The sequence below is a fragment of the Pelodiscus sinensis genome, unplaced genomic scaffold, assembly GCF_049634645.1.
Source record: "Pelodiscus sinensis isolate JC-2024 unplaced genomic scaffold, ASM4963464v1 ctg146, whole genome shotgun sequence".
In the NCBI taxonomy this organism is placed as follows: domain Eukaryota; kingdom Metazoa; phylum Chordata; order Testudines; family Trionychidae; genus Pelodiscus; species Pelodiscus sinensis.
The window spans coordinates 110,639-136,626 of NW_027465992.1; the positions used below are offsets into that span (position 1 = coordinate 110,639).

At 67.3% G+C, this 25,988-nt stretch overlaps 3 protein-coding genes and 1 long non-coding RNA gene across 8 annotated transcripts; 1 reads left to right on the forward strand and 3 right to left on the reverse strand.

Moving 5' to 3' along the window:
- Positions 1 to 79: 79 nt before the first annotated feature.
- On the reverse strand, positions 80 to 6,325 carry B3GNT8 (UDP-GlcNAc:betaGal beta-1,3-N-acetylglucosaminyltransferase 8). Of its 4 annotated transcripts, XM_075917821.1 has the most exons (4): positions 4,343 to 6,325; positions 3,801 to 3,917; positions 2,425 to 2,505; positions 80 to 1,679 (listed from the first exon to the last, which is right to left on the reverse strand). In XM_075917821.1, exons 2-4 carry the CDS (start codon positions 3,807 to 3,809, stop codon positions 471 to 473), a joined length of 1,299 nt encoding a protein of 432 aa, XP_075773936.1. In that variant the 5' UTR covers positions 3,810 to 3,917; positions 4,343 to 6,325; the 3' UTR covers positions 80 to 470. The 4 variants fall into 4 exon arrangements, with proteins under 4 accessions (XP_075773936.1, XP_075773938.1, XP_075773937.1 ...); XM_075917823.1 differs by lacking the exons at positions 3,801 to 3,917; positions 4,343 to 6,325 and adding an exon at positions 3,344 to 3,652; XM_075917822.1 differs by lacking the exon at positions 2,425 to 2,505 and having other exon boundaries at positions 3,801 to 6,325.
- A 149-nt stretch (positions 6,326 to 6,474) lies between these two features.
- DMAC2 (distal membrane arm assembly component 2) lies at positions 6,475 to 15,898 on the reverse strand. 2 transcript variants are annotated; one of them, XM_075917827.1, is made up of 6 exons: positions 15,330 to 15,898; positions 12,613 to 12,794; positions 10,052 to 10,132; positions 9,761 to 9,900; positions 7,745 to 7,907; positions 6,475 to 6,777 (listed from the first exon to the last, which is right to left on the reverse strand). In XM_075917827.1, the coding sequence occupies exons 1-6, from the start codon at positions 15,345 to 15,347 to the stop codon at positions 6,627 to 6,629; spliced, it is 735 nt and encodes a 244-aa protein (XP_075773942.1). In that variant the 5' UTR covers positions 15,348 to 15,898; the 3' UTR covers positions 6,475 to 6,626. The 2 variants fall into 2 exon arrangements, with proteins under 2 accessions (XP_075773942.1, XP_075773943.1); XM_075917828.1 differs by lacking the exon at positions 10,052 to 10,132.
- Positions 15,899 to 15,930: 32 nt separating this feature from the next.
- LOC142825750 (uncharacterized) lies at positions 15,931 to 18,171 on the forward strand. Its single transcript, XR_012900089.1, has 2 exons — positions 15,931 to 16,379; positions 17,062 to 18,171. It is a non-coding gene; the product is annotated as an uncharacterized LOC142825750 (long non-coding RNA).
- A 472-nt stretch (positions 18,172 to 18,643) lies between these two features.
- On the reverse strand, positions 18,644 to 25,988 carry PRSS16 (serine protease 16). Its single transcript, XM_075917818.1, has 12 exons — positions 25,778 to 25,988; positions 24,658 to 24,836; positions 24,427 to 24,526; positions 23,601 to 23,730; positions 22,859 to 22,982; positions 22,145 to 22,222; positions 21,779 to 21,826; positions 21,136 to 21,408; positions 20,485 to 20,626; positions 19,643 to 19,822; positions 19,402 to 19,547; positions 18,644 to 18,981 (listed from the first exon to the last, which is right to left on the reverse strand). Exons 1-12 carry the CDS (start codon positions 25,830 to 25,832, stop codon positions 18,919 to 18,921), a joined length of 1,518 nt encoding a protein of 505 aa, XP_075773933.1. The 5' UTR covers positions 25,833 to 25,988; the 3' UTR covers positions 18,644 to 18,918.

A 25,988-nucleotide genomic window follows, 5' to 3' on the forward strand; every position in this document is an offset into this window, starting at 1 on the left:
CTCGCCCCAGAGTCCCCCACGCAGCAGGGGAGCGGCTGCTGCAGGCCATGGGAGGAGGGAGCATGTCTGGTCTCGCGGTCGCGGCATCACAGCCCCCTGGAGCCGCCATGGGGCAGACGCCCCTGAGGGCCTGTGTGGGACGAGTTCCACGCAGGGCATGTAGCCCTGCCAAGCACCGAGCACAGGGTCCTGCCACGCCCCTCAATGGCCCGGGGGGCTGGCAGGCAGCTTGGGGCGGGGGGGGAGAGGGAGGTTAAACGCAGGGAGAGGGCAGCAGAGTTGGGCCTGTTCCAGAGAGGGGGCCTTGTGTTTCCATTGGCCGTGTTCCCTTCTTGCCCTGCGCCACAGCATGGGCAGCCCAGTGCCCCCAAGCCAGGCTCTGCTGTGCCCATACATTGGGGGCAGCCCCCCACGCTGGCGACCCCTGGGGCCAGGCTCCGCCCCACCCCACGCACCAGGCTGGGGTGCCGTCAGCACTGCAGCTGCGGGTCCTGCAGCAGCCGCCAGAGGCGCAGCGTCTGCTGGGGGCTGCGGCGATGCACCAGGAGCAGGCGGCGGTGGGCGCACGGGTCGTCCCGGTCCTTCTCGGGGATGTCCAGGGTCTGGAAGGCGGGGTGGGCCTGGGCCGGCACCCCCAGCCCCTGGAAGCAGAGCCCGGCGTAGACGTCGTCGATGGGGTAGAAGGCCACGTGCTGGGCCATGAGGAGGAGGGGCCGGAGCAGGCGCCCGGCAAAGATGTAGCCGCCCCCGCCGGCGTAGGCCGGGTAGGGCCCCTCGTAGAAGGACTCGGGGATGAAGTACTTGCTCTGGGCCAGGCGGAACGGGGAGGCGTTGGCCATCACCTGCCCCGTGTAGAGCGTCTCGGCCCGGGCGGGCTCCAGCCCCGCCAGGAAGGCCAGCACCTGGGGCGTGTTGACGAAGACGTCGTCGTCGCCCTTGAGCACGAAGCGGGCGTGGGGGCAGTGCGCCGCCGCCCAGCCCAGGAACAGGAAGTCCTTGAGCGTCAGGTTGAAGAAGGTGTCCTCGAAGTCCCACACCAGCAGGTCGCCGAAGGCCTGGCCCTCGTGGGCCACCAGCTGGCGCAGGTCGGGCTGGTGCGGGCCGTGGGCAGTGCCCAGCAGGAAGAGGGTGCGCACCGCCTGCCCGCCCGGCGCCCCCTCCTGGCCCCAGGTCTCCCGCACGGCCTGGCGGGCGGCGAAGTGGCCCGGCTGTGACTTGATGGCCAGCAGCAGGAAGGGGCGGCTGCCGGCGCACTTGTGGGGCTGGTTGAGCAGCAGCGGGAAGCGGCGGCACCCGGCGTGCAGCACGAAGCGCCGGTGCTGCTCCGGGTAGGAGGCGAAGTCCCGGATCTCGGCCGCCACGGCCAGCCCGGCCCTGCAGTCCCACGAGCCGTTGGCCAGGCCCCACTCCAGCGCCCGGAAGAGCTGGTGCTGCTGGCGGTTCCAGTAGGCGTCCGCCTGGGGGATGCTGCCGCGCAGACGCTGGAGGGAGCTGTTCAGCCCGGCCGGGTCGACCTCCAGCAGCTCAGGGGGCAGGAGCTGGGTGGGGTGCTGGGCGGGCAGGGGCTCCGGCTGCTCCTCGCTCCACTCCACGTAGGCCTTCAGGGCCAGCAGCGTCAGCAGCGCCAGGGCCACCGTCAGCACCTTGGGCCCCTTCATGGCCCCGCGCCATCCCGGAGCCTGCAGCACGGGGGGGGGGGCTGCGGTCAACGGGGCCGAGAGCGGCCCAGGGAGCGATCCCTGCCAAGGTGACGCGGGCGCCTGAGGGCGGGCCAGGGGCCTGCAGGACGCATGCTCAGCTCCCCCCAACGGGGCACCGCGTGGGCAGCCCGGATCTCAGGTGGCTTGGCTCTCACACCTAGTGCCACGGACGTCACTTTCCCCTTGGCCACGCCGGGCGCGTCTTCCACGACCTCCAGGTGCTGCTTGGGGCAGGCCCCGGGCCCCGGGCAGCACTTCCAGCCTCCCTTGGGGCCGAGCCCCCCAGCCAGCCCCTGTGTGGCCCCAGGACCCTGCTCCCTCCCTCCTGGGCCCGGGCCCCGGTGTCCCTGTCTGCTCCGCCCCCAGCCGGACGGGCCGCTGCCTTGGGCTGCGGGGAGTTTGGGGGGCCACAGGCCGCTCGCTCAGCCGGCACCCCCCGCCCCTCGTGGAAAGGGGAGCCCCGGGGCTGGGCCCGGCCCCCTCCCTGCCTCCTTTACCCACAGGGATTGGCTGCCAGTAGCGGCTGGCCCGGGCCAGGGCGTTTCCTGGTCACTCCTGGGACCGGCCAGGCGCTGGCCAAGGGGCTCGCTCTGGGTCTCTCGCTTTGGAAGGGGCCTGGCTCCCCCGGGGGGCGCCCCCAGGGGCCCCGGCCGAAGCAAGGGGCTGGGGAAGAGCCTGGCTGTGACCAGCGCCCGGCCGGGGGACATGCGGCTGCCTCCGTTACCTCGCGTGGCTCAAGGGCCCGGTCCCTCCGCGCCGGGCTCGGCCATTCCCCGCCGGGCGAGCGACAGCCCCAGCGTGGTCCCTGCGAGGAGACAGGCCAGCTCAGTCCCTGGCAGCCCGGCCCCGGCGGGGCGGAGGGGCTGGGAGTCCGGGGCCGGGGCTGCAGGACCGACGCGCTAGTCCCTGGCCAGGCAGCAGCCGGGCGCACGGCGCCACGCCCGACACAGACCGCCCCGGCCGCTGCCAGACTGGCCTCCCGCGCAGGGCCACGGGGCCGCGACCGAGCGGTGTCCAGAGCCGGCCCCCAACCGGGGTCACCCGCCGGGGAGGGGAGCGGGGGCTGGGCGGGGCCCTGTTTCTACAACCCCCCCCCCCCCCATCCTGTTTATCCGGCACAGCTGAGTCCTGCCCCTCCCCAGGGCAGCCAATGGGGGGGGGCATAGCCAGGGCCAGGACAGTGAACCCCCACCCCATGGCAGTCCTGGGCTGTGGGAGGGAGCGGGGGCCACCAGCAGGGCTGGGGGGGCAGGACTGGGGGGTCGGGAGCAGGGGGCAGCGGCAGGGCTGGGGGGGCGGGAGTGAGCGGGGGGCACCGGCAGGGCTGGGGGGCAGGACTGGGGGGGCGGGAGCAGGGGGCACCGGCAGCGCTGGGGGGGTCGGGCCTGGGGGCGGGAGCGAGCGGGGGGCACGGGGGGAGACAGCAGCGGGTGCCTCGGGGGAGCCGGTCCCAGCCCCTGCAGCCCCCCCGGAGTAACCCCCCCCTGCCCGGCCCGCGGCGGGGAAGCCGGGGCCGGGCACCAGCTGGACGCGGCGGCGGCCGCTCGCTCCCAGCCGGGCTATGTCCAGCCCCCGGCCGGGAGCCCGGGAGAGACGCCGAGACCCGGCCCCGCTTTCCGTTCCGACCCCCCGGGCCCGCTCACCTCCGGCTCCGCTCCGCGCCCGCCTCGCCTCGCCTCGCCCGGCGCGATCCCGGCGCGCCCCACCCCGGGAGCGGCCCGCCCCTGCGGGGCTTCGCCTCCCAGCCCAGGCTCAGGGCGGGGCCGCCCCCGCGCCAGAAACCGCCCCCCCGGGGCTCCTGCCCGCGGCTGGGCTCAGGGCCCCCCTGGGGGCCACATTGGGCCCGGCCTGGCGCAGCTGCCAAAGGGGAGCAGCCCAGAGCCGCCCGGCCCGGGAAATGTCCAGCTGCCCAGGCCCACAGTTCTAGGGCTTAGGGGAAACTGAGGCACGAGGCAAGGCCCAGCTGCTGCATCATCACCATGAGAAAGGCGGGGGAACCTGCCCGTGGGACCCCAGGCACGGGTGCGTTACCTCCCCCCCAGGCTGGCGACAAGCCCCCCGAGCGGAACGCGGCGCCGTGCTCCGGCCTGCCCGGCTCACCGTGGCCATGTGCTGTGGACACCCACAGAGGCAGCAGGCGGCACGGAGCCAGGCCCCAGGCAAGGGGCTGGGGGTCCCAGGCGCCGGGTCCCGGCCCTGCAGGTCGCAGACAGCTGGCTGGGGCGGGCAGGAAGAGTAGTGTGAGAAAGAGGAAGAGGAAGAGGGAAGCTACAGCAGGGCTTGGCCTGGTGCCCTGTGCCAGTGTCCGGCTGGCTCGGCCCCGCCCGGGCCCCGCACTAGGGCAGGGGGCCGGGTGCTTACAGCCCAGTCGAGGCTGCCCAGCCCTGCCGCCGGGCGCCAGGGGGTCCCCACCCCGCTGCCCTGGAGTCCCCCGGGGCAACACCCACACACCACAGGGCTGGCAGTGTCACCGAGCCCCGCACATGCCTGGCACAACCCCCCACCCACGGCAGGGCGCTGGGAACCAGCCCTTCACAAGGCCACAGGCCACACCGTGCAGGCGCCAGGCTGGAGACGGTTCTAGGGCCACGGGGAGGGGTAACCCCAAAACCGCCTCCTCCCCAGCCTCAGCTGATGCTCACAGGCCACGTCCAGTAGCCACGGCGGTGCCCCGATCCGCCCAAGTCCGTCCCCGGGGCCAGCAGCCAAGGCGAGCGCTGGGACGCTGCTGAGACAGGCAGGAACCAGGCACGCTCCCACCGAGGCCTCGCATCCGACACGGCGCAGGGAACGACGGGCCCGGAGCAGCTCCGGAGGCAGCGAGACGAGAACCTGGGCCCGGCCCGCTTTGGAGACGTGGCTCAAGGCCCAGCCGCCCTGCGCAGCACCAGCCTGGGAAAGGCGCGTTAACGAGGGGGCAGGGAGAACCCACCCATCTCACGACAGCGATTTAGGTAGTGACGTCGCACGGGGGGGGCATGAGAAGGGGCCACAGAATCACCAAGGGGGCAGAGAAAGCGACTAGGGGCTTGTTATTTGTCCCTAATGCACCAAGTGAAACTAACTGGCGGCAGGTCTACAGAAGCACTGCACCCACCAACCTGCGGAACTCTCTGCTGGGGGATGTGACGGAGGCCAGAACCCGGCTCCAAAACGGAGGGAAGTTCCCGGAGGACAGGTCCCTCGATGTGTTGGCCAGGACGGGTAGTGACACCCCCCCCCCCCCAGGGGCCCCTAAACCTCTGCCTGCTCCAAGCTGGGATCCCTCAATAGCTGCCCCGTTCGGTTCATTCCCCGCGACCTGGCCAGCACTAGGCCTGGCTGTCCCACGGGGCTACCCCCGCTTGTTCTCCATCCCCTGCGCACTTCAGATCTGAGCCTTGGGGGGAGGGGCAGGAGGATGCTAGAGCCGAGTCCCTGCACTGCCACAGGGCCCCTGCCAAGGAAACCAGCTTCCCGGTTACAACCTGCCGGGCATGCAAGGCGATGGAGGGAAGTGGGGTTCAGGGGTTAGAGCTGGGGGGCAGGACTCCAGGGTTCCATGCTTGGCTCCGGGAGGGGAGCAGGGTCTAGCGGTTAGAGGGGGTTCGGAGCAGGGACGCCTGGGCTCTCTTCCCAGCGCTGAGGGAAGAGTGGGGTCTAGTGGTCAGAGCCAAGGCGGGGCTGGGAGCCAGGACATTCCCTGGAGTGGCGCAAAGCAGGAGGGCGCTGACCCGTTTGCCTGGGCGCCAGCTGCTTCCCCCCCCCGCCCCACGGAGTCACCAAGGCCCCCCGGGGCTTTCAAAGCAGAGCGAGCAGCAGGCTCTGCTCCTGCCCCGCACCCGAGGATCGCACCCAGCTAACGCCGCCCTCCCCCCCGCCCACTATCGGCTCCAGGTGGCTGCGCCTTGCACCCAGCCCTGCGCACCGCAGCTCCCCGGCAGCGGCTCCCTTTGCGGGAGTGAGCCGCGTGGGTGGGCGGCCAGATGCCAGAGGGGGAGCAGGGCTGTGTCTCTGCAGGCGCCAGAGCGCGGGCGGCACCGTGCAGGGAGAGGAACGGCCAGGCGCCTGGGATCTGCCCTGGCCCCCGGAGGGAGGACATGGTGGGCGTCCGATTTTGCATCGGACACACTTTGGTGCTGACGCCACGGCCTGGCTCCTTGGGGTCCCCGGCAGAGCCCTGTGCGGCTCCAGGGCCGGCTCTGCCCTCAGCCGACATGGGGCTAATAAAAGCTCTGACCTCCCCCGGATCCTAGCCCCCGCCGCGGCGGCAGAGCAGCTACAGGAGGAATTCAGGGAGGCCAGGAGGACGCGTCTGCGAAGCGGCGAGCCAGGAGACGGGTGCGGAAGGGATATTCAGACAGGCCCGGCGCAGCCCCCCTGCCTCGTGCGCCCGAGGAGCGGGGCGTGGCGGCCGTTTCCCTGGGGTGAAGATGTCCGGGATGGGCATGGGCATTTTCTGTTTCCATCCTGCTGTTCCCTAACCCGGAATGTCGGGAACACACCTCCCACCTGTGCTGAAAACTCTCAGCCCCACGCAAAACATCCTCCCTTCTCCTGGCTTCAGGAGCCGGTCCAGGCGCCCACCGGCTCCGACGCCAGGGACCCACACAGCCCGTAGCGGGAAAGGCCCCTCCCAGCCGCCCAGATCTGTCTCTCGGGGATCCTTGCGTGCTCCCGGCGCTCGGGACCTGCTGACGTGCCGCTCCGGCGCAGAGCTTGGCGGTGCCAGGCACCCTCCTGTCCCGGGGATGCCGGGAGCGCGTCGGAGCCGCGTCGCCACAAGGACACCAGCTCAGCGCAGGGAGAGGCCTTTAATCCGCACGACTCAGCTGTGGCCGCGATCTCCGGCCCTTTGAGACCAAAGCAGGGGGCTCAAATCCCAGGGAGCGCGGGAGCAGCCGTCTCTTCCCGCCCTCTTCCAGCAGGGGGCGGTGCAGCCAGGCTTCAGGCTGGGACTTCCTCGGCCTGGCTTGTCTGGGCGCCGGAGTCCAGTCCCACGACCTCGCAGCCCGGCAGCATCTCCTCCACCAGGATCCGGAGCAGGCCCTGGCAGGGCACGGCGGGCAGGTGCGAGAGGTCCAGGCGTCGCAGGTTCCTGCGGGGAACGGGGACGGGTTAGTCGGGGCGGTTGCCAGCCCTGGGCTCACCCCCCCCCCGGACGGCAAATCCGCCGGAAAGTGACCCCCACCCAGCTCCAGCAGAACCGTGAGGGGCGACGCGGACACGACCCAGGCTGGATTTCTAGCCGTTGGGCTCCGTTCCCACCAGAGCGCCGTGCAACCGGCCTGCTCTGCTGGCCTGCGGGGGAGTGGTGCCTAGTGGTTAGAGCAAGGAGGAAAGCCGCTAGGCCGCTTGGGGTCTATTCACTGCTCCCGGCCCCTGCCTCAGTTTCTCCGCTGGGCGGATGGGGGTTGGGAGATGTTTGGAAAGTGCTTCGGTGTCACGGGCCAACGGGGCAGGCGTCGCTTCCACCCGCGGGCCGAGCGCGCCCATCTCCCCCGCCGAGCGCGGTGGCAATCGCCGGAGGGCAAAACGCTGCCTCTGCGGAGGCCCCGGGAAGGGGCAGGATCTGCCCACCCCAAAGCCAGGCACTTCCTCCCGCTGGGTGTCTCGTTTGCCCGGCCGGCCTTGCTGGAGACGCTCGCTCAGGGTGGTGCCGGGGGGAAGGGGGGTAGCCCCATAGGCCGCTGCCCATCGAAGCGGCCCGAAGCCCCGTCCTGGTAACCGGCTCCCTGGGGCAGATGGTAACGTGCTCTCACCCACCAAGAGAAACTGAGGCACAGAGCGCCAGTGAAAGTGAAAGCGTGCACCCAGGGGCTCTCCCCTGCTCTAACCACTAGACACCGCCTGGAACCCAGGAGTCCTGAATCACAGGGCCCTTCCTGCTCTACCCACTAGCCCCCACTCCCCTCCCAGACCTGGGGAGGGGACCCTGGAGTCCTGGCTCCCAGCCCCTTCCCTCCTAGAGCCCAGAAAAGAATCTACCCACTAGACATCACCCTCCTTCAGGAGACAGGAACAGACCCCCCATCTCCCTGTCCCAACCCCGCGTCCCCACTCACTCCAGCTGCTGCAGGCAGGCCAGTCCCCGCTCCGTGACCTGGGGGCACCCGGCCAGGGACAGCTCTTCCAGGGTCTCCGCGAAGACGTGCAGCCGGCTCAGGGCCCACTCGTCAACATTGGGGCAGCGGCTCAGGTCCAGGGACTTCAGCGCCGTCAGCTTCACTGCAGGGGCGGCAAGCGGAGGCAGGCTGGAGCCGCAGCGCCCCCTCCGGAAACCAGCCCCTCTCTCTGCCACCTGCAGGCAGGCCTGGGCCCTGGGCTCTGAGCTGCGGCCGGGGATTCTTCCCCGTGCATCTCACCCACATGCTCCAGGTCCCAGCGGCTGCCAGAGGTGGGGTCAGGAAGGAATTCCCACCACCGCTACCAACTTGGCTCAGCAGAGCCCCCAAGCTTTCCCCTGCTCGGCCACCGCTCCGGGGTCTGCTGCAGGAGGGAGGGAGGCTGTGGCCTGTCACGGGCGGGAGATCGGACTAGAAGATCCCTCCAGGCCGTGGCATCTCTGAAGCCCTTAGGCGCCCTGGCAGAGAGGTGCTGGCCGCAGCTGCGGGAAGGGGCGCCGGAAAAACCAGAACCCCAGCCAGGCGCTAGCACCGCAAATACAAACGTCACTTCTGCCGTCACCAGCAAGCTGAAAAATCATCTCCAGCTACCGCGCCGCTGGCCCCTTCAGCACCCGCCGGGAGCGCCCCGAGCCGGGCTCTCTCCTCCGGCAGGCGAGCCAGGGAGCGTGCCGGTCCCGGGAGGTTGGTGTGGTCTAGCAGCGTTCCCCACGCTGGCTCGGCTGGCTGGGCGGGTAGAAGACACTGAGGGGTCAGTCAGCTAAACAACAGCCCCGAGCACGGCGAGCCAGGCCCACAGACTTTCTGGCACCGCGGGAACTCGGCCACCCCCATGGTCCGGGGACATGCAGTGAACGAGCACCGTGCCGGACCAGAGCGGCTCAGAGCCTGCGCCCGGAGCCCCCATCTGACGGGTCGAATCGTTCCGTTGGCCTGGGCTTTGTGCTGTGACCCGCGCTGGCCCTGCGATCGCACGGCTGAGAGTGTGGGGCCCGGCGTGGGGCTCCCCGGGGCCAGCGCACAGGCAGCTAGAGCAGGCGTTTTCCGAGCCAGGCGCACCGAGAGAGGCGAGGGCGGGAAAAGGGCTTTTCCCCCGGCTCTGCCCTGCAGGGCTCGCAGCCTAATAAACCCCGGCCTGAGCTTTCCCCAGGCTCCAGCTCCCCCGTGCCCCCTACGGACATGCCCTCGCCGCTGAGCGCCCCCCCGCCGGGCTCCCTCCAGCGCGCCAAACACGAAAGACAGCAGGAGGGCGGAGGAGGCCGCAGGGGGCATTGGGGGGGCTGGCCTGGCCTCGGCAGCGCTCGCACACAAACATCCCGTCTCCACTTCACTGGCCCCGGCATGGCCCCTGGGTTTAGCATGAAACCCTCCCACCTCATTGTGTGCGGGCGGGTCCCTTCTCGGCACACGGCAGCGTCTGCGCAGCGCTGGGTGCGCCCTAGGGCCCTGCGAGCGAGGAGGAGATGAGGAAGGACAGAAGGGACCATCTCTCCCGCCAGCTACCACGTCCGAGACTCACCCACCCACCCCGCCCCTGCTCAGAGCAACAAAGCATGTCTGCCTGCTGCTGGTAGAGTAAACATCTAACCATCTCTCGGATTTACTAATAGCAAGGGTTTCCTGCAGCAGCAAGTTCCGCAGGTTCCCTGTATACAGCAGGAGACGCACTCACTCCATGCAGGACCACTGGGGGTGCAGAGTTCAGGGAAGACGGAAATCAGCAAAACAAATCATCCTCAGCTTCATCCCTATAGCTCACGATCCCCCACATTGTGCAGATGGGGAAACCGAGGCACAGAGGTGGGGACAGAACCCAAGTCTCCTGAGTCCCAGATGAGGGTTCTATCCACTAGGCCACACTGCCTCCACCGTAATAAAATCCACTCTTGAGAGTCCGAGCGTTTCTGTGCGTCGTAGTGCCCCTGGCTAGCCCCGCCCCACCCCGAGATTTCTCACCTAGGTTATCCAGCCCGTGGTAGTTCACGACGGAGCCAGCGAGGTCGATGGCCTCCACGGGGACGTCTCGGAACTGCAGGAAATCGGAGTTGAACGTCCCGTGCCGCTCCGCACGGAACCAGCGCTCTTGGCCCTGAAACCTGGACGGAAAAAAACCCAGCATTGGGGAAACCGAGTCAGGGTGAGTCGCAGCGAGATGCAACACAGCCCCGGCAGCGGGAGCCAGGCCTTGGCTGAGCAGGGTCCCTGGGCTGGCCCAGATCCCCGGGGCTTGTCCGAGCGCATGGGTACCTCACTCCGCCATGGAGGGACAGGGCAAAGTAGGCTGCGGCGATGTTGTCTCCGTAGAGATTTCTGGTGTAACCGCAGTACCTGGCAAAAGGAGAGGAACGCTCACAACGGTTTTCACCACACCACTAAGATAGTTCACTCTTCCAATTTCACCACTGCCACGGAGCAGGCCCCAGCGCCGCACAGACACGGGCCGTGTTCCAGAGACACGACAGGCGGGAGCGCGCCACGGAGGCCCTGCAGCGCGTGTGGTTTGCCCGGCTGCTACCTGCTCAGCACAGCTGGCCGAGTGTCTCATTTGTGGCTGGAATGGGGCGTTTTGCCCAAGAACGCGCCCCTGGCGCACGTCTGCTTCAATCCATGGGGCCCAGAGCGCGGGCCATGGCTCACTGGAGCCTAGGGGGGTTTTCTGGTCTGTGTCCGTGCAGCGCCTGGCACACGGGGACTCCTCGTGCCGCGGTACTCGCGTAAAAAACTCGACTAACCACCCCGAAGTTACATGCCACCCAAGAATGAAACCCAGCAGCCAGCTCGGCCACTCTCCGGCATGCTACGTCAGGACTGGAGACTTAACGATTCCCATGAGCTGCTAGAAACTGGATGGAGACCCAGAAATCCCACCGCTGCCACCATCAGCTGGGAACAGCTTCTAGTCCCGGGGGCAGCTGCAACTCCCGTGTGTCATAGATACATCGAACAACCCTCCCCATGCCTGGCCGCTCAACCCAGCTCTGGTCTGGGTCCCTGACTTGTACTTCCCAAATTCCACTGTGTCTCCTGCCTGTGACCCTCTGGTCCCATGACCCTGCTTGACTAGCTCTCAACTGGAGACGCTCGCTCTGCCTTCTAGGTCTGGCTGACAGCTGGGCCCTTGACTGGCGGTCCACAGAGGCAAGGTGGCTGGGCGGGATGGGAATGGGGTTCAAGGCCTGTGAACAGTTTCAAGATCTTGAAAAAGTTTCCCCCTTGGAACTAGGCCAAGAGGGCAAATCTCCAAAACTTCCGAGCTGACAAACGGAACCAAGAAACGTGGCTCGGCTCCACAGAAACGTTTTCTTACATCAGAAGTCGCCCTGATTCCTTTCTGACCTTTTTACTTGAACGTTTGTAATCAATGAAGGGAAATTTCTAAACAAAAACGTTCCCAAACGAAAGATTTGAAACATCCCGTTTCAAAAGCTTTCTCCAGCATTTTTGTCGTGCTGGGAAATTCAGCAAAACGGACCCTGTCCGGCGAGCGGCTTCAAATGCGACAAATGGGCATAGGAAACGAACAAGTTAACAATTGCTTAGAAAAGTTACACGCCTTCAAGTGCCAGGGCCTGATGAAACGCACCCTAGAATACTCGAGGAACTGTGAAAGGCGGCATCTGAGCCTCTAGCTAGCATCTTTGAAAAATCATGGAAGACGGGAGATTCCAGAAGACTGGAAAAGGGCAACGGGACGTTTCAAATCTTTCGTTTGGGAATTTTTTTGTTTAGAAATTTCACTTCATTGATTACAAATATTCAAGTAAAAGATATCTAGTGTCCGTCTATAAAAAGGGGAATAAGAACAACCCAGGAAACTACAGATCAGTCAGTTTAACTTCTGTGCCAGGGAAGATAATGGAGCAAGTAATTAAGGAATCATCTGGAAGATAATAAGATGACAGGTATCAGCCTGCATGGATTTGTAAAGAACACATCATGTCAAATCGACCTGATCGCTTTCTTTGATAGGATAACGAGTCTTGTGGATAAGGGAGAAGCAGTAGACATGGGATACCTAGACTTTAGTAAAGTATTAGATATAGACTCCCAGGATCTTCTTATCAATAAACTAGGGAAATACAACTTAGAAGGGGCTACTCTAAGGTGGGTGCAGAACTGGCTGGATAGCCGCTCTCCGAGAGTCGTTATTAACGGCTCACAGTCAGCTGAAAGGGCAGAACAAGTGGAGTTGGGCAGGGTCTGCTTTGGGACCGGTTCTGTTCACTATCTTCATCAACGATTTAGATATTGCCATAGAGAAGATGCGTATTAAGTCTGCAGATGATCCCGAGCTGGGAGGGGTTGCAAGTGCTTTGCAGGGGAGGGTCAAAATTCAAACTGATCTGGACAAATTGGAGAACTGGGCTGAGATAGAGGATGAAGTTCAATGCGAAGTGCTCCACTTCAGAAGGAACAATCAGTTGCAGGCACATAAAAGAGGAAGCGACGGTCTCGGAAGGAGCGGGGCAGAAAGGGATCTAGGGGCAGAGTGGACCACACGCTGAACATGAGTCAAGAGGGCGACGCTGTTGCAACAAAAGCAAACCCGAGTCTGGGCTGCATGAACAGGCGTGTTGCGAGCCAGACACGAGGAGTCGTTCTTCCGCTCTGCTCTGCCCTGATCAGGCCTCGGCCGGCGCCCCTGGGCATCCCAAGCAGAGGGTCTGCGCGTCTCTGCCTAGGTGCCCGGCCGCCTCCAACCCATCACGTTTCCAGTCCCCGGCTGCACACAAGGAGACCAAGATGGCGGCAGCTGGCTCCCGTTCCAGCCCCCCCCCCCCGGTTCGGGAGCCCCGGGCTGTACACACGCGTTCTTGCGGCGCAGGTTCTTGAAGTGAAGCTTTGCGCTCCAGTCGACGAGGGACTCGATGTCGTAGAACCGGCTGCAGAGGTACCGGAGGAAGCGCTGCCTTAGTGGCTCCGAGGCGGCGGCGCGGCCGGACAGACGGCGGGCGCCCAGCAGGAGGGGCAGGCCCCTGCACGGCTGCAGCTGCAAGACACACGGTTCATCGTGTGGACGGGCAGACGCTCAGTCGCGCTCCTACGGCCCCGGGGCTGGGGGCTGCCCGTGCAAACCCAACAATACACCGCACGGCCCGGGAGATTTCACTGGGGCCGCACCATGTGCCCTGCTGGCTGCACGCCGTGTGAACACCCTGCATAGATGGGAAACCGAATTTCACACCTCGGACGGCTGCCCACGAGCTTGCGCCCGCAGACAGCTCAGCTACCGCCGAAACCCCTCGGCCCCCAGCCCGTGGGAGCGGCTCTGGGAGGGAAGGGTCTAGTGGTTAAAGCAGGGAGATCAGGATTCAGAACCCCTGGGTTCCTTTCCCAGCTCCTTTAATTGGCCAGTTCCGTGCCTCAGTTTCCCCTGTGTATAGAGAAGAAATAATAAATGAGTCGGGGGTTCAAACAAACCTTGATCCCATGCAAGGTCTCCTCTAATCTTTTCCATCCCTGTGCAGATTTTTTCCATCCATGTGCGGAATCAATTTTTTACGTGCACAGAGGCCTATGCGAATACGCACCACCAACAGAAACAGCAAACCTAGCGGAGAGCACTCTGCTAATCAGCCCAGCTCACAGGGAACCCTGGTCCTTCCCCATCCGGATCACCCACTGCTGCCAAATCTTGGACAACTCCTTTCTCCCGCCGGTGCCTCAGTTTCCCTGTGCTTATTCACCCCACAGCTTCCTTCATTTGCTGCATAACTACGGGACCTACATTTCCGGGGTCTCTGTTTTTAGCCTGAAGCAGGAGAGCAGACAGTGCTAGCCACACTGCCGTGTCTGCTTCTCACAGCCCCAGATCACAGCTGCCGGCCCGCGCTGAGGAAGCCGGTGACTGTGAAGAAATCTGTGGTCCAGACACGGCTGAGAAGTGCTCAAGCACACAGCTGCACGCGGACCTGCTGCATTTCCTGTGGGTGCAGCCGCGTTCCCCAGGGAGGGACCGACGGGCCTGGCTCGTCAGCGTCACGAGCCGAACGGGAGGAGGGGGAAAGTCAAGTTGAAGAAGCCAAACCCAGGAGACGAGAGGCACCGCTCGCCCGGAGCGGAGCGGAAAGTTCCGTGGCTTGAGGGGGCAGGCCGGACTGCTCTGCGTGGTTACGCCCAGCTCCCAATTTTGGGGGGCCACCTCAGGATCTCTACAGGGCTGGCGGTTGTACCGCTGGGAAGCCCAAGCGGGTCCCAAACAGGCCGTCTTGGCTGCTTGTGCCTGCCCGGCATGGCTTTAGAGGGAACCGTTCGCCAGATTTCGGGTGAGACTCCTCTCGTCCCCCGAGGAAGCGACTGTCACAAGAGCCACGGGGAGGCCTGTCAAGGCTAGAGTCCTCCCCAGCAGGTCAAGGCCAGTTTGCTACCGTCGCTGCTCGGTGCCGCCGCCTGGCCAACACCCCGGGGTAAAGCACAGCCGGGCAGCGCTGTACACGGCTCGCGAGGCCACGGCACAGACCCAGGTCGCGCTGGCGACGGCTGGGGGGTACTCCCCGGCCCCCCCGGGGTAAAGCACAGCCGGGCAGTGCTGTACACGGCTCGCGAGGCCACGGCACAGACCCAGGTCGCGCTGGCGACGGCTGGGGGGTACTCGCCGGCCCCCCCGGGGTAAAGCACAGCCGGGCAGCGCTGTACACGGCTCGCGAGGCCACGGCACAGACCCAGGTCGCGCTGGCGACGGCTGGGGGGTACTCGCCGGCCCCCCCGGGGTAAAGCACAGCCGGGCAGCGCTGTACACGGCTCGCGAGGCCACGGCACAGACCCAGGTCGCGCTGGCGACGGCTGGGGGGTCACATCCCTGAGCCCCGAGAAAAGGCCAGTGCACACGTGGCCGAAATCTTCGCTCGGCAAGGGGAAGGCTCATCAGTCAGCGACACCCGGAATGGGTATTCAGCGGGGGCACCCCCCTGCCGTGTCCAGAGCAGCCTCTGTCCCTGGGGAGCCCGGGTGCCCCACAACCAGGGGCTGCTCCCCAGCCCGGATCCCACTTTTGTCAGTTACCGGGTGACGCCAGGGCCTGTCCCGTGTCCCCGGTGAGCGGGATAAGGGGGTGTCGCCTCCCCGTCCCGCCACTAGCCCACGGCCGAGGCGTGAAACGGGAGGGGGAGGGGGAGGGGGCTCGGTCCCACCCTCAGAGCCGGCCCCAGTCTGCGGCCCCGAGCGTGTCCCATGGAGACCCCCTGGCCCGTGCTCTGGGCTCCCCCTTCCGGGGGGGGGGTCACCGCAACCCCCCTGGGAGTTTCACGCCCCCCCGGCTCTCGCAGCCCCTCCCTCCTCGCCAAGGCGGCGCAGCCCCACGGCAGCCGGAGCACGCAGCGGGGGGGGGTCGGTTCTGGGGGATGCGAGGGGGCAGATTCTGGGGCACACGGGGGGGGCAGGTTCCGGGGGGGCAGGTTCCGGGGGGGCAAGAGGCGGGGGGGCAGGTAACGGGAGGTGCAGGGGGGGGCAGATTCTGGAGGGGGCGGGGGGAAGGTTCCGGGGGGGCAAGAGGCGGGCGGGGGGGGTTACCCCCCATGTCACCTACCGCCCTGGGCGCCGCCATCTTGGACCGGCCACGTGACTTGCGGCCCCGCCCCCCGCCGCTTGGCCCCGCCCCCTGCGCTGGGAGCCCGGACTCCTGGGTTCTCTCCCCGGCTCGGGAGGGGGAGGGGGGAGGGGCGGGGCCTCCGCTCTATTTGCGGCTCTTGCTCCTGGCGCGCCCTGCTCCGTGCCTCAGTTTCCCTGCCCGGGTCACGCTGGGCCGCCCAGCTCGCCAACGGGGGGGAGGGGCCTGGGCGAGCTGGGGCAGCCGTGCCTCAGTTTCCCTCCAAGAGCCGGCCCAGGCCCCCCGCTCCTGGACACAGGCTCCCCCCGCAATGTCAGGGGGGGCCTGCGGGCTGGTCCCTGCATCTGCCCCCCAGGCAGGGCCGGGCAGCCCCACGGCGGGTCCCCGGAGCGGGCCAGCAGGTTTCCTGCCAGTCCCACCTTTGCCCTGGGCCTGCCTGGCCCGGGAGCAGCGGGGGAGGGAGCAGCCCGGCAGCCGCCCGCCGTAGGGTGCGGGGACCGGCCTTGTCGCCTGCGACCTTTGAGCCCACAGCTCCGGGGCGGCTCCAGAGCCTGGCGCGTTGCTCCCTGCCCGGAGCCGCTCCCTGCTTCCCGGGCCCCGGCCGGGCTCCGCGGAGCAGCCCCCGGACTCGGCTCACCCTGGGCTGGAGCTGCCAGCCCCCATGCTCCACGGCCGGAAGCGCGGAGGGGTCAGGCAGGCTTCCCGGAGAAACCCTGGGGGCCAGGGACTGCCCGGGTGGGGGGAGCCGGCCCGTCTGGGCTAGGACGCTGCGGAGCACGAATCCACTAAGACGGATTTCCTCTCCCCCCTCCCCGGCCAGCCTGAGGCCCCATGGCAGAATGCCAGTGGATGGAGGACGAGGGGTCTTTCTTCAAGGGCCTTCCTCCCCTGCCTAAAGGGCTGCAAGCCCCCCCCAGCCACGGCCCCCTGGCGCCCGAGGGGCTCGGAGCGGGTGAGACATGCAGCCCTCCGGGCACTGCTCCGGACTCCAGCCTCCAGGCCAGGATCGCTTGGGTGCGGCAGCAGCTGGTGAGTTCAGGCTGGTTTCTCGGAAGGGGGGTGGTGCCAGCGGGTGGCCCAAGGTGGAGACAGCGTCCGCAGGGGGCAACGGGCGGGGGTCAGGCCTGCGGCCGAGGGGGACGGAGTTTCACCGCCAGCCCCCGGCTCGGACGCAGGAGCGGCCCCGATTCCAGGCCCTTTTCCCTTCCACGCCAGCAGCCCGTTTAGGACAGAAGTGACCATAAGAACGGCCGTACTGGGTCAGACCAAAGGTCCATCTAGCCCAGTAGCCTGTCTGCCGACAGTGGCCAGCGCCAGGTGCCCCAGAGAGGGTGGACCGAAGACAATGATCAAGCGATTTGTCTCCTGCCATCCCTCTCCAGCCTCTGACAAACAGAGGCCAGGGACACCATTTCTATCCCCTGGCTAATAGCCTTTTATGGACCTAACCTCCATGAAATTATCTAGCTTCTCTTTAAACTATTATAGTCCCAGCCTGCACAGCCTCCTCTGGCGAGGAGTTCCACAGGTTGACTCCGCGCTGTGTGAAGAACTTTCTTTTATTCGTTTTAAACCTGCTACCAGAGTCCTGTGGCTCAGGGCAGGCAGTGGGATGCCCCCAGCTCCGGCCGGGATGCCCCCAGCTCCGGCCGGGATTCGCGGGGGGACCCTGCCACCCCCCACGGTAACGCGCTTGCTCTCCCCGTCCCAGCTCCGCCTGCAGCAGAGCGACCGGCTGCTCCTCCGGCAGCTGGGCAGCATGGCCCAAGAGATCCAGGACCTGCGGGAGCTGCAGCTGGAGTCGGAGGAGTTCTTTGCCGCAGGGGAGCCGCCAGGACCCGCCACCTCCTCCCGCTGGCAGGGGGGCAGCCCGGGAGGGGCCGCTGTCCTGGCCATAGCCTTCCACGCCACCCTCTGAAGCCAGGCTGTACCTGGCCCTTGTCTCCAGCAGCCTCAGCTCTCCCCAGGGCTCAGATGTGTCTGAGCACCCTGGCCCCCTTTGCAGAGAGCCCAGCCTGCTTGGGGGGGAAGCCCTATAAGTAAGCAGGGTAAAGAGCTGATTGGCTAGATGAACTGTCCACAGCCTAGACTAGGGGAGGGACTTCCTGCTCCACAAAGGGTTCTGGGTAGGGAAGGCCTTTATAAGGCTCACAGGCGAGGCCTTTGGGGAGGGTGCAGGTTGGGTGGAGCGGCTTGGCTGGGGAACGAGGCAGCCATGAGCAGATGCAAAAGGCGCCTCTGGGGTTCTTTGGTTTGGGGTTCTGTCCCTCCGATTTAAAAATAAACGTCTCGGCCCTTTTCTTCTTGCCGTGCTGCCTCCGAGCCGGGCCTGGCGCCGCGCCTGGGGGGCCTGGTCCCGCCGTGGGAACCGAGCGGCTCAGAGACTCGAGCGCGTCTCGCGAGTCCCGGCGGCAAAATCCGCTGGAGTACCAGGGCGCTGTCCTGCCCTGGAAGGGGGCTGGGCAGAGAGATGTTTTTCTGGTGGGGGGAGGCACATTGGGGGGGGGGGGCTGTCTGCTCTCTAACCTGGTCCCCCCCCCTCTCCCGGGATGGGAGATTCTCACGGATTCTCCCAAATGTGGATTAACCCAGACACCCCGGCTCAGCCTCCCAGGGAGAGACAAAGGGGGGAACGTAGAGACCAGCACCTGGCTGGGGGGCAGGGCCTGGGGGGGAGGCAGTTGCGGTGGGGGAAGCAGGAGGAGAACAGACTAGGGAGGGTCCCAGTCACAGATTGGGAGGGGCCCAGTCACCCCCATCTCCTAGCTCTGGTTACATCTGTGCTGTATCCTGGAGAAGTAATAAAACTCCCTCAATTCTACTGGCTGGTGGGGTCTGTTCGTGCTACGACGGGGGTGCAGGAGTCGGGGGACCCCCAACGCGCCATCACCCCCCCCCCAGGAGACCCCACGTGGCAGCGATCACCACGCTCCTGTTTTGGGGGCCCCAGCTCTGCTGTGACGCACCGGTGTGTGGGGCACAGAGAACGGCCTTGGGGGGGGGAAGGGATTCTCGCTCCCCTCTGCAGAAGGGGACAGGGGCAGCCCCTGAGAATCCTCACACACCAGGGGCTCCCAGGCTGGAGGGGAGCCGGGTGAGAACAGACCCGCCGAGGGGCCCCGCGCTGGTCCCCCTGTAATGAAGCCGCCCCGGGGGGTGACCCCAAGGGCTCCCTGCAGCCGGGCCCTGATCCCGGCCGGCGGAGCCTCAGTCGACAATACAACGTGCGCAGTTAGACCCCGCGGGGGGCTGGTCCTGCCCCGTGTGCGCCCAGAAACGTCTCGAAAACCGGCTTTAAACAAAACATTTAAAGGCGCCAAACCGGCGCGGCCGGGGAGGAAGCTGCCCCCCCGCCCGGAAATTCATAGATTTGGCAACAGACTTCTCAGCGCCCCCCCTCTCCTCCCCCATTTCCTTCGTGCCAGGAGTTCGGGCGGGCGCCCTGGGAGCCCCGTAGCGGAGCCGCCACGCTTGGCCCTGTGCGGACGCAGCGCCGCCGCCCTGGCGCCCAAAGGAAATCCCGCGGGACGGAAGGAGCTGGAGCGCAAACGGCTTCGCGTGCGGAGACTCAGGCGGCCGAAGGCTCCGTCCTCGCCCATCGCAGCCACTGGCCCACGTGGTCGTCGATCCGCTGGGGGGGCACAGGGAGAGAGCTGGAGACCCTGCCGGCATTAGAGCCCCCTCCCCGAACTCCTCGTGCTGCCAAAAGGCCCTGCCCTGGGAGGCGTCACCCCCACGACCGGATAATCCTCAGTCGTGCTCGGGGGGGGGCCAGGCCTCGGCAAAACCTGCTGCCCCCCCCAGCTGGCGTAAGGGCTCCACCCCCACCATGCTCCTAGCACCAAGAGTAGGGGGCACAGCGGGGTGGGGCAGGGAGCAGGCTCTGTGGCTGTTCCCTGCCCCCAGGATCCATGGGGGGAGATCGGAGCTGGAACCCACTGCAGGGTTAGAGCTGCCCTGGGGCCGGGGAGGAATCCCTGGAGCTTAACGAGAAGTTCTGGGGCTTGAGTCCAGCTGTGCCTCCCCCCCGCCGGCCGTGCCAGGCTCTTACCTGCCGGGCCCGGACGAGGGGCAGGGGGTCGGAGGGCCGGGAGGGGTTCATGTTGGCGCAGTGGGAGGTCCCGTTGATGAGGATGGCGAGCTCGGAGCGGGACTGGTTGCGCAGGACGCTCAGGGCGTGCCAGGGGTCGATGTTGCCTGGTGGGGCGAGAGGGAGGGGACGGAGCGGATGGTGAGACGGTCCCGCAGGTCCCACCTGGCCGGCCGCCCCCCCAGCCGTCCCCCCCCCATACCGTTCACAAAGAGGAGCCGGCTAGCCCGGGGGTGGTCGGCCCCGTAGTACTCGTTGGTGAAGTTCACGGCCCCCTCCACGCGCTGGGGCGCGACGCCGAAGAGCTGGGAGCAGAAGTCGAGCTGGTCCGCCAGGGTCAGGAGCCGGGAGAAGGGGCAGGTGGGGTCTTCGCAGGTCTGGTCTGCAGCAGGAGGGACAGCATCCCGCCCTTAGCCCCTCGGGTCGGTGGAAATCACCCCCGCCCGCATGCAGTGCGCCATGGGAGATGCAGTTCCAGTGCTTCATTCCCTACGAGTCGGGCTGCCCAGCTGGACTTCAGCTCCCATAATACACTGCAGCTATTGTCTGCCTGGCTGCTAGACCACAGTGCATCATGGGAGATGTAGTGCCGGGGGCTCATTCTCTATGGATTGGGCTTCCTAGCTGGACTTCAGCTCCCATGATGCATTGCAGCCACTGCCTGCCTGGCCGCAAGACCACAGTGCATCATGGGAGATGTAGTGCCGGGGGCTCAGTCTTTATGGGGTGATAGGAGGCAGGCAGGAGAGGCGAGCGGAGGGGAAGGGGATTCTCTGGCGAGGCTGCGGGATGCAGCCAGACCTCACGGTCTCTCTGCGTCTGGACCGCCCCTGCCTGGTTGCACCAGGCCCCATGCCATCCACCCCTATTCGGGCAGGGACGGGAGGGGGCTCAGCTTGTGCCCCCCGTATTCTGCCCTGGCTCCCTGGGGTGCGGAGGGGAGGGGGAGACGCATGGAGCAGTGAAGGGGTTGGGAGTGGGGGAGGGATGGCAAAGGGGGGCAGCAGCAGGGACCGACCCCCCCTCGCTCCCCGCCCGGCTTACAGTATCCGAACTCGGTGCAGGTCTGGAAGTACCACTGCCGCTCGCCCACGCCGCTCAGCGACAGGTTGGTGCTCCGCAGCTCGGTCAGGGCGTGCTGGCGCGAGTTCTCCAGGCAGGGCAGCGCCATGCTCTCCAGGAACCCCTGCCACGGCAGGAGACACGCGGTAAGGCCAGCTGGGGCCCCTCGGCCCCCGCCCGGCCAGCCCCCGCAGCCCTAACCCTGCTGTTACAGCCAATCACCAGGAGGGGGTGCCCTCAGCCCCACAGGAAACCACCCCCCCATGCAGTGCATCATGGGAGATGTATTTCCAGTGCTCCATTCCCTATGGATGGGGCCTCCCAGCTGGACCTCAACTCCCATGAGGCAACCCTATTGTGGTGCATCATGGGGGATGTAGTTCTAGTGCCTCTTGTGCCTCCAATGGCTGGGCGGGTTTCCCCATCCTACTCCATTTCCCATGATGCACTGCAGCCCTCACCTCTTGGGCCCGAGACTGTGATGCATCATGGGAGATGTAGTCTGAACAGGGAGCCTGGGCCCTGGAGGCCAGATGAACTACACCCCAGTTCAGCAAGGCCATTCACTGGCTGCATGTGCAGCGAGCGTGCTGGGTCTCAGCCAGGCTGGATCCGGGCCCCTCCCAGCCTTACGTTATTGACGGCGAGGAGTCTCTGATAGGGGGAGCCCAGGCCCGCGTCGGTCATGATGCGGCATAGCTTGGCCACGGTGCCCCCTGCGAAGCCCTCGTCGTTGTACTGCACCGCGCCCATGAAGATGTCGGCCAGGTTGCCGGCCAGCTCCTCACGGTCACCGGCCTCCGCCAGGGGCCCACAGGAGCGGAAATCCTTCTCCAGCTCGTCCAGCCGCCCGGCGGCCAGCCGCTGGTCCACGGCGGCAAAAGCCCCCGCCACGGCCTCGTGGCACTGCGGGGAGAGAGAGACGCGCTCGCCAGGCCCATCTCAGCCCAGTGAGTTGGGAGCCAGGACACAGGGCTCTTCTCTTACTACTGGGAGAGGAGTGGGACCTAGGGGTTAGAGCAGGGGGACAGCCAGGACGCCTGGGTTCTCTCCCTGGCTCTGGGAAGGTGCGGGGGCCTCACTTACATGCCAAGGACGCTGGTGTAAGCAGGCACTGAACATGACCCAGTGGGGCCAGGTGTCGGAGCTGGGGGGCAGAGCCCGAGATATCAGAGGGCCCCCCCCCGCACGCCCGGCTCCCTGTGTTCCACGCGGGGGCGGGCACGGGACTCTGGGATTCCCCCCCACCGAAGCCCAGCGCCGGCCCCTCACTCACCAGGGCAGAGCCCCCCACCACCGGGTCCGACAGACTCGCCGCTACCACCTGCAGGAAGGACAGAAGCAGGGTCAGGGCCCCCACCCCAATGCATGCTGGGAAGGCGCGGAAAGGGTTAATAGGGCCTTCCCCAGCCCCCAGCCCCTTCCATGACAGCACAGGCCAGGCCTGGGTTTTGGGGGCTGCGCCAGGCAGGGAGCCCAGAAGAACCCCAGGGGCCATCTGGACAGACCCACCCCCCACTCTCTGCTCCCCCAGCCCTGCCTTCAGCTGAGGTCCAGCCGCCTGCTCCGAAACCGTGCCCCTCCCCCGGTGAGGGGGGTTGGGAAGCTGCCCCCCACGTGGCCATGGGCGCTGCCCCCTCACCTGGTTGTAGCCTGTGAAGTCCAGCTGGGCCCGTACTGGGGCGGAGGAAGCGACAGCAGCGAAGACCAGGTGGGGAAACTAAGAGGGAAGAGCGAGGAGGGGAGATGGAGAAACTGGCCCTGCCAGCACTGAGTCCGGGTTCCCAGCCCCTCACCCCCCCCCAGTCTAACCACTAGTCCCCACTGCCCTTCCAGAGCCAGGAGAGAACCCAGGAGTCCCGGCTCCCAGTCCCCTGCTCTAACCACTAGCCCCCACTCTCCTCCCAGAGCCAGGAGAGAACCCAGGAGTCCTGGCTCCCAGTCCCCTGCTCTAACCACTAGCCCCCACTCTCCTCCCAGAGCCAGGAGAGAACCCAGGAGTCCTGGCTCCCAGTCCCCTGCTCTAACCACTAGCCCCCACTCTCCTCCCAGAGCCAGGAGAGAACCCAGGAGTCCTGGCTCCCAGTCCCCTGCTCTAACCACTAGTTCCCCAGCTCTGGAAGGGCAATGGGGGAGACCCCCAGGAGTCCTGGCTCCAAGCCCCCCCCCCCCCCCCTCTAACCACTAGCCCCCTGCTGGCACCATCTGGCTGTGTCCCCCTCTAGTGGCTGCATGGAGTATCCACACCCATGGCCACTCCCAGCTGTCCGCCAGCCAAGGGCCACAGGGCTGCACATCCCGAGGCTGGGGGCCCCGGGCTGGCAGAGCCCCCCAACCGACCTCCCCCGGGCGGTACCTTGAGCCTGAGCCAGGCAGCGAGGGAGCCGGGGTAGGAGCCCCCAAAGCAGACCCAGGTGCTGTTCTCCCTCAGGCTGTATCTCTCAGTGATGTAGAGGTGGAAGGCGGCCAGGTCAGCCAGGCTGCAACGGAGAGAAAATCCCACATTGGCGAGCTGAGCCCGGACTGCCCCCCCCCACCCGCTGAGTCACTGTCACCCCTCTGGGAGAGAAGCATCATCATTCACGGGGGAAACCGAGGCACAGAGAGGAGCATGAATAGCCTGAGGCCACAGAGCAACCTGTTGGCAGAGTCACAATAGAACCCAGGAGTCCTGGATCCTTGCCCCAACCACTAGCCCCCACTGCCCTCCCAGAGCTGGGACAGAACCCAGGCGTCCTGGCTCCCCGGCCCCTGCTCTAACCACTAGCCCCCACTGCCCTCCCAGAGCTGGGACAGAACCCAGGCGTCCTGGCTCCCCGCCCCCTGCTCTAACCACTAGCCCCCACTGCCCTCCCAGAGCTGGGACAGAACCCAGGCGTCCTGGCTCCTGCCCCCCCCCCCCCCCCCGCTCTAACCACTAGCCCCCACTGCCCTCCCAGAGCTGGGACAGAACCCAGGCGTCCTAGCTCCTGCCCCCCCCACTCTAACCACTAGCCCCCACTGCCCTCCCAGAGCTGGGACAGAACCCAGGCGTCCTGGCTCCCCGCCCCACACCCGGGCTCTGGACCCTCCCGCCAGCCTGTGGCCGTGGGACTCACGCCTGCTGGCTGGAGAGGAAGCGGAGGCTGTCGTCCTGCAGGCCGTCGGGGTTGATGCTGGCGCCGTAGAACCGGTGCTCCAGGGCGAGGGCCAGCGCCCCGTATTTCTGAGCCAGCTCCATGTGGTGCCCTGGCATGAGGCCGTCGTTAGGGGCAGGAGCCTGGCGGGGGCCGAGCCCTTCCCCCAGCTCCCGTGGGTACCTCCCCCAGCCCACTCCCCACCCCCCTGGGGCAGCCCGGCCCTGCCCTAGAGGGGACAGACCCCGCCCCGTCCCCTGCCCCCCAAACCAGCCCGGCCCTGCCCTAGAGGGGACAAACCCCGCCCCATCCCCTGCCCCCCTGAACCAACCCGGCCCTGCCCTAGAGGCAGCCCTAGAGGGGAGAGACCCTGCCCCATCCCCTACCCGAAGGGACAGACCCCACCCCATCCCCTGCCCCCCTGAACCAGCCAGGCCCTGCCCTAGAGGGGACAGACCCCACCCCATCCCCTGCCCCCCTGAACCAACCCGGCCCTGCCCTAGAGGCAGCCCTAGAGGGGAGAGACCCTGCCCCATCCCCTACCCGAAGGGACAGACCCCACCCCATCCCCTGCCCCCCTGAACCAGCCCGGCCCTGCCCTAGAGGGGACAGACCCCGCCCCATCCCCTGCCCCCCTGAACCAGCCCGGCCCTGCCCTAGAGGGGACAGACCCCGCCCCATCCCCTGCCCCCCTGAACCAGCCCGGCCCTGCCCTAGAGGGGACAGACCCCGCCCCATCCCCCGCCCCCCGAGCCAGCCCGGCCCTGCCCTAGAGGGGACAGGCCCCGCCCCACGCCGCCCCGCTCACCGGAGAGCACGGCGAACGGCGACAGGGCGCTCTCGCCCCCCACGAACAGGAAGACGGGCCCGGCCGGGCGGTGCCAATGCTCCTCGTTGACCCAGAACCTCTGTGGGGCGACAGGGGGGCTGTGATGCGGCAGGGCCAGGGGGCGGGCGCTGCCCGGGGCTGAGCATTCGGGTCCCCGCCCCCTGCCCCTCTGGCCGCACAGGGAGCCGGTGCCAGGCTCCGCCCCCTCACCTGGGGGAAGCTCCGCCCCTCCTGGCGGTCGAAGTGGTCCAGAGGCTGGCGCAAGGTGCCCTCGATGGGGGCCCGCCAGGGCGCGGGACGCGGCAGCCACCGGCCGGCCAGCGCCTCCTTCATGGCCCGCACCTCGCGCTGCTGCAGCACCCGCTGCCGGAGCAGCCGGAAGTTGCGCCCTGGGGAGGCAAAGGCAGGTGGGGGTGGGGGGCCGGTTCTGATCCCGCCCCCCAGGCCGGGTGTCGAGGGGCGAGGAGTTCGCCAGGCCTCAGCCCCCCGGGGTCACACGCACCGGCCAAGCTGGCTCTCACATGGGCCGGGGCGGAGCTGCCCTAGGGTGGGGGCCCCGGGCCGCTTTCGGGGGGCGAGGCAGGGCCGGATTCATGCACGAGCTTGGGGCGCCGGTGAGGAGGGGCCTCGACGTGCGGGCGAGGCTGCTTCATCGCGGCCCCTTGATCCTCCCCCTGGCCCCCCCCAGCAGAAGTGAAACTGCTTCCCTCAGCGCAAAGCCACATGCAGCCGCCCCCAGCGGCTTCCCAGAACCCGGCCCAGCGGACGCCCGGGACGCGTCCCCCACGCGCTGGCCTCTGGCTGCCCTCTTCTCCCAGAGCTGGGGACAGAACCAGGCCTCCTGGCTCCCAGCCCGCCCTGCTCTAACCACTAGGCCCCACGCCCCCATGTGCAGCTTGTGAGGCAGGCCCAGGCAGGCCTCCGGGCAGGTAAACACTCCAGCTCTGACCTGCCCCTCCCGTCCCACTTCACCTCGATTGGGTGTGAACACCAGGGCCTGCCTCACGGGGCTTGCTTGGGCTGAGCCCCCCAGGCACTCCCCACCGCCCCCCGGCGTCCCCCAGCGACCCAGGTCTCCCTGCGCCTGCGCGCCATTCGCTCGCTCCCTGCCGAATGCGGCCAGCTCTGGGGTGAGGCCCAGCGGCTGTTAACACGGCTGACTTACTCCGCAGGGGAGCGCAGCCCCCTCTGAGCCAGGCCACGGCCCCCGCCCTCGGCCCCGCTCCAGGGGATGCAGCCACCTCTGGGGCGGAGCGCGGCGGGGCGCTGTTCACCTTTCCACGCAGCCTGGGAGCCCCTGGGGGTCTGTGCAGCGCCTCCCCCGCCTTACCTGCCTCGGCGAGGGCCAGCAGCGCCAGCAGCCAGGCCACGGCCCCGGGCCCCATCTCACCCGGCTTCCTGGCCGCCTGGCACCGCGCCCCGGGCAGCCCGCAGCCTTCCTGCCGGGCTCTCTGGGGCGGAGTGGGGCCCGGCTGCTGCCTTCCCCGGCCCCTTCCTGCCGGGCTCTCTGGGGCGGGGTGGGGCCCGGCCCGGGGGTGTGA

Excerpts from the sequence above, each read along its gene's own strand:
- PRSS16 (XM_075917818.1), bottom strand. The coding sequence starts at position 25,832 with ATGGGGCCCGGGGCCGTGGCCTGGCTGCTGGCGCTGCTGGCCCTCGCC. Across the intron at positions 24,837-25,777 it reads GCTGGCCCTCGCCGAGGCAG|GGCGCAACTTCCGGCTGCTC; the intron begins GTAAGGCGGGGG and ends TTGCCTCCCCAG. Across the intron at positions 24,527-24,657 it reads AGGGGCGGAGCTTCCCCCAG|AGGTTCTGGGTCAACGAGGA; the intron begins GTGAGGGGGCGG and ends GTCGCCCCACAG.
- DMAC2 (XM_075917827.1), bottom strand. Across the intron at positions 10,133-12,612 it reads AACCTGCGCCGCAAGAACGC|GTACTGCGGTTACACCAGAA; the intron begins GTGTGTACAGCC and ends TCCTTTTGCCAG. Across the intron at positions 9,901-10,051 it reads TCCCTCCATGGCGGAGTGAG|GTTTCAGGGCCAAGAGCGCT; the intron begins GTACCCATGCGC and ends TTTTCCGTCCAG.
- B3GNT8 (XM_075917821.1), bottom strand. Across the intron at positions 1,680-2,424 it reads GGGCCCTTGAGCCACGCGAG|GCTCCGGGATGGCGCGGGGC; the intron begins GTAACGGAGGCA and ends CCCGTGCTGCAG.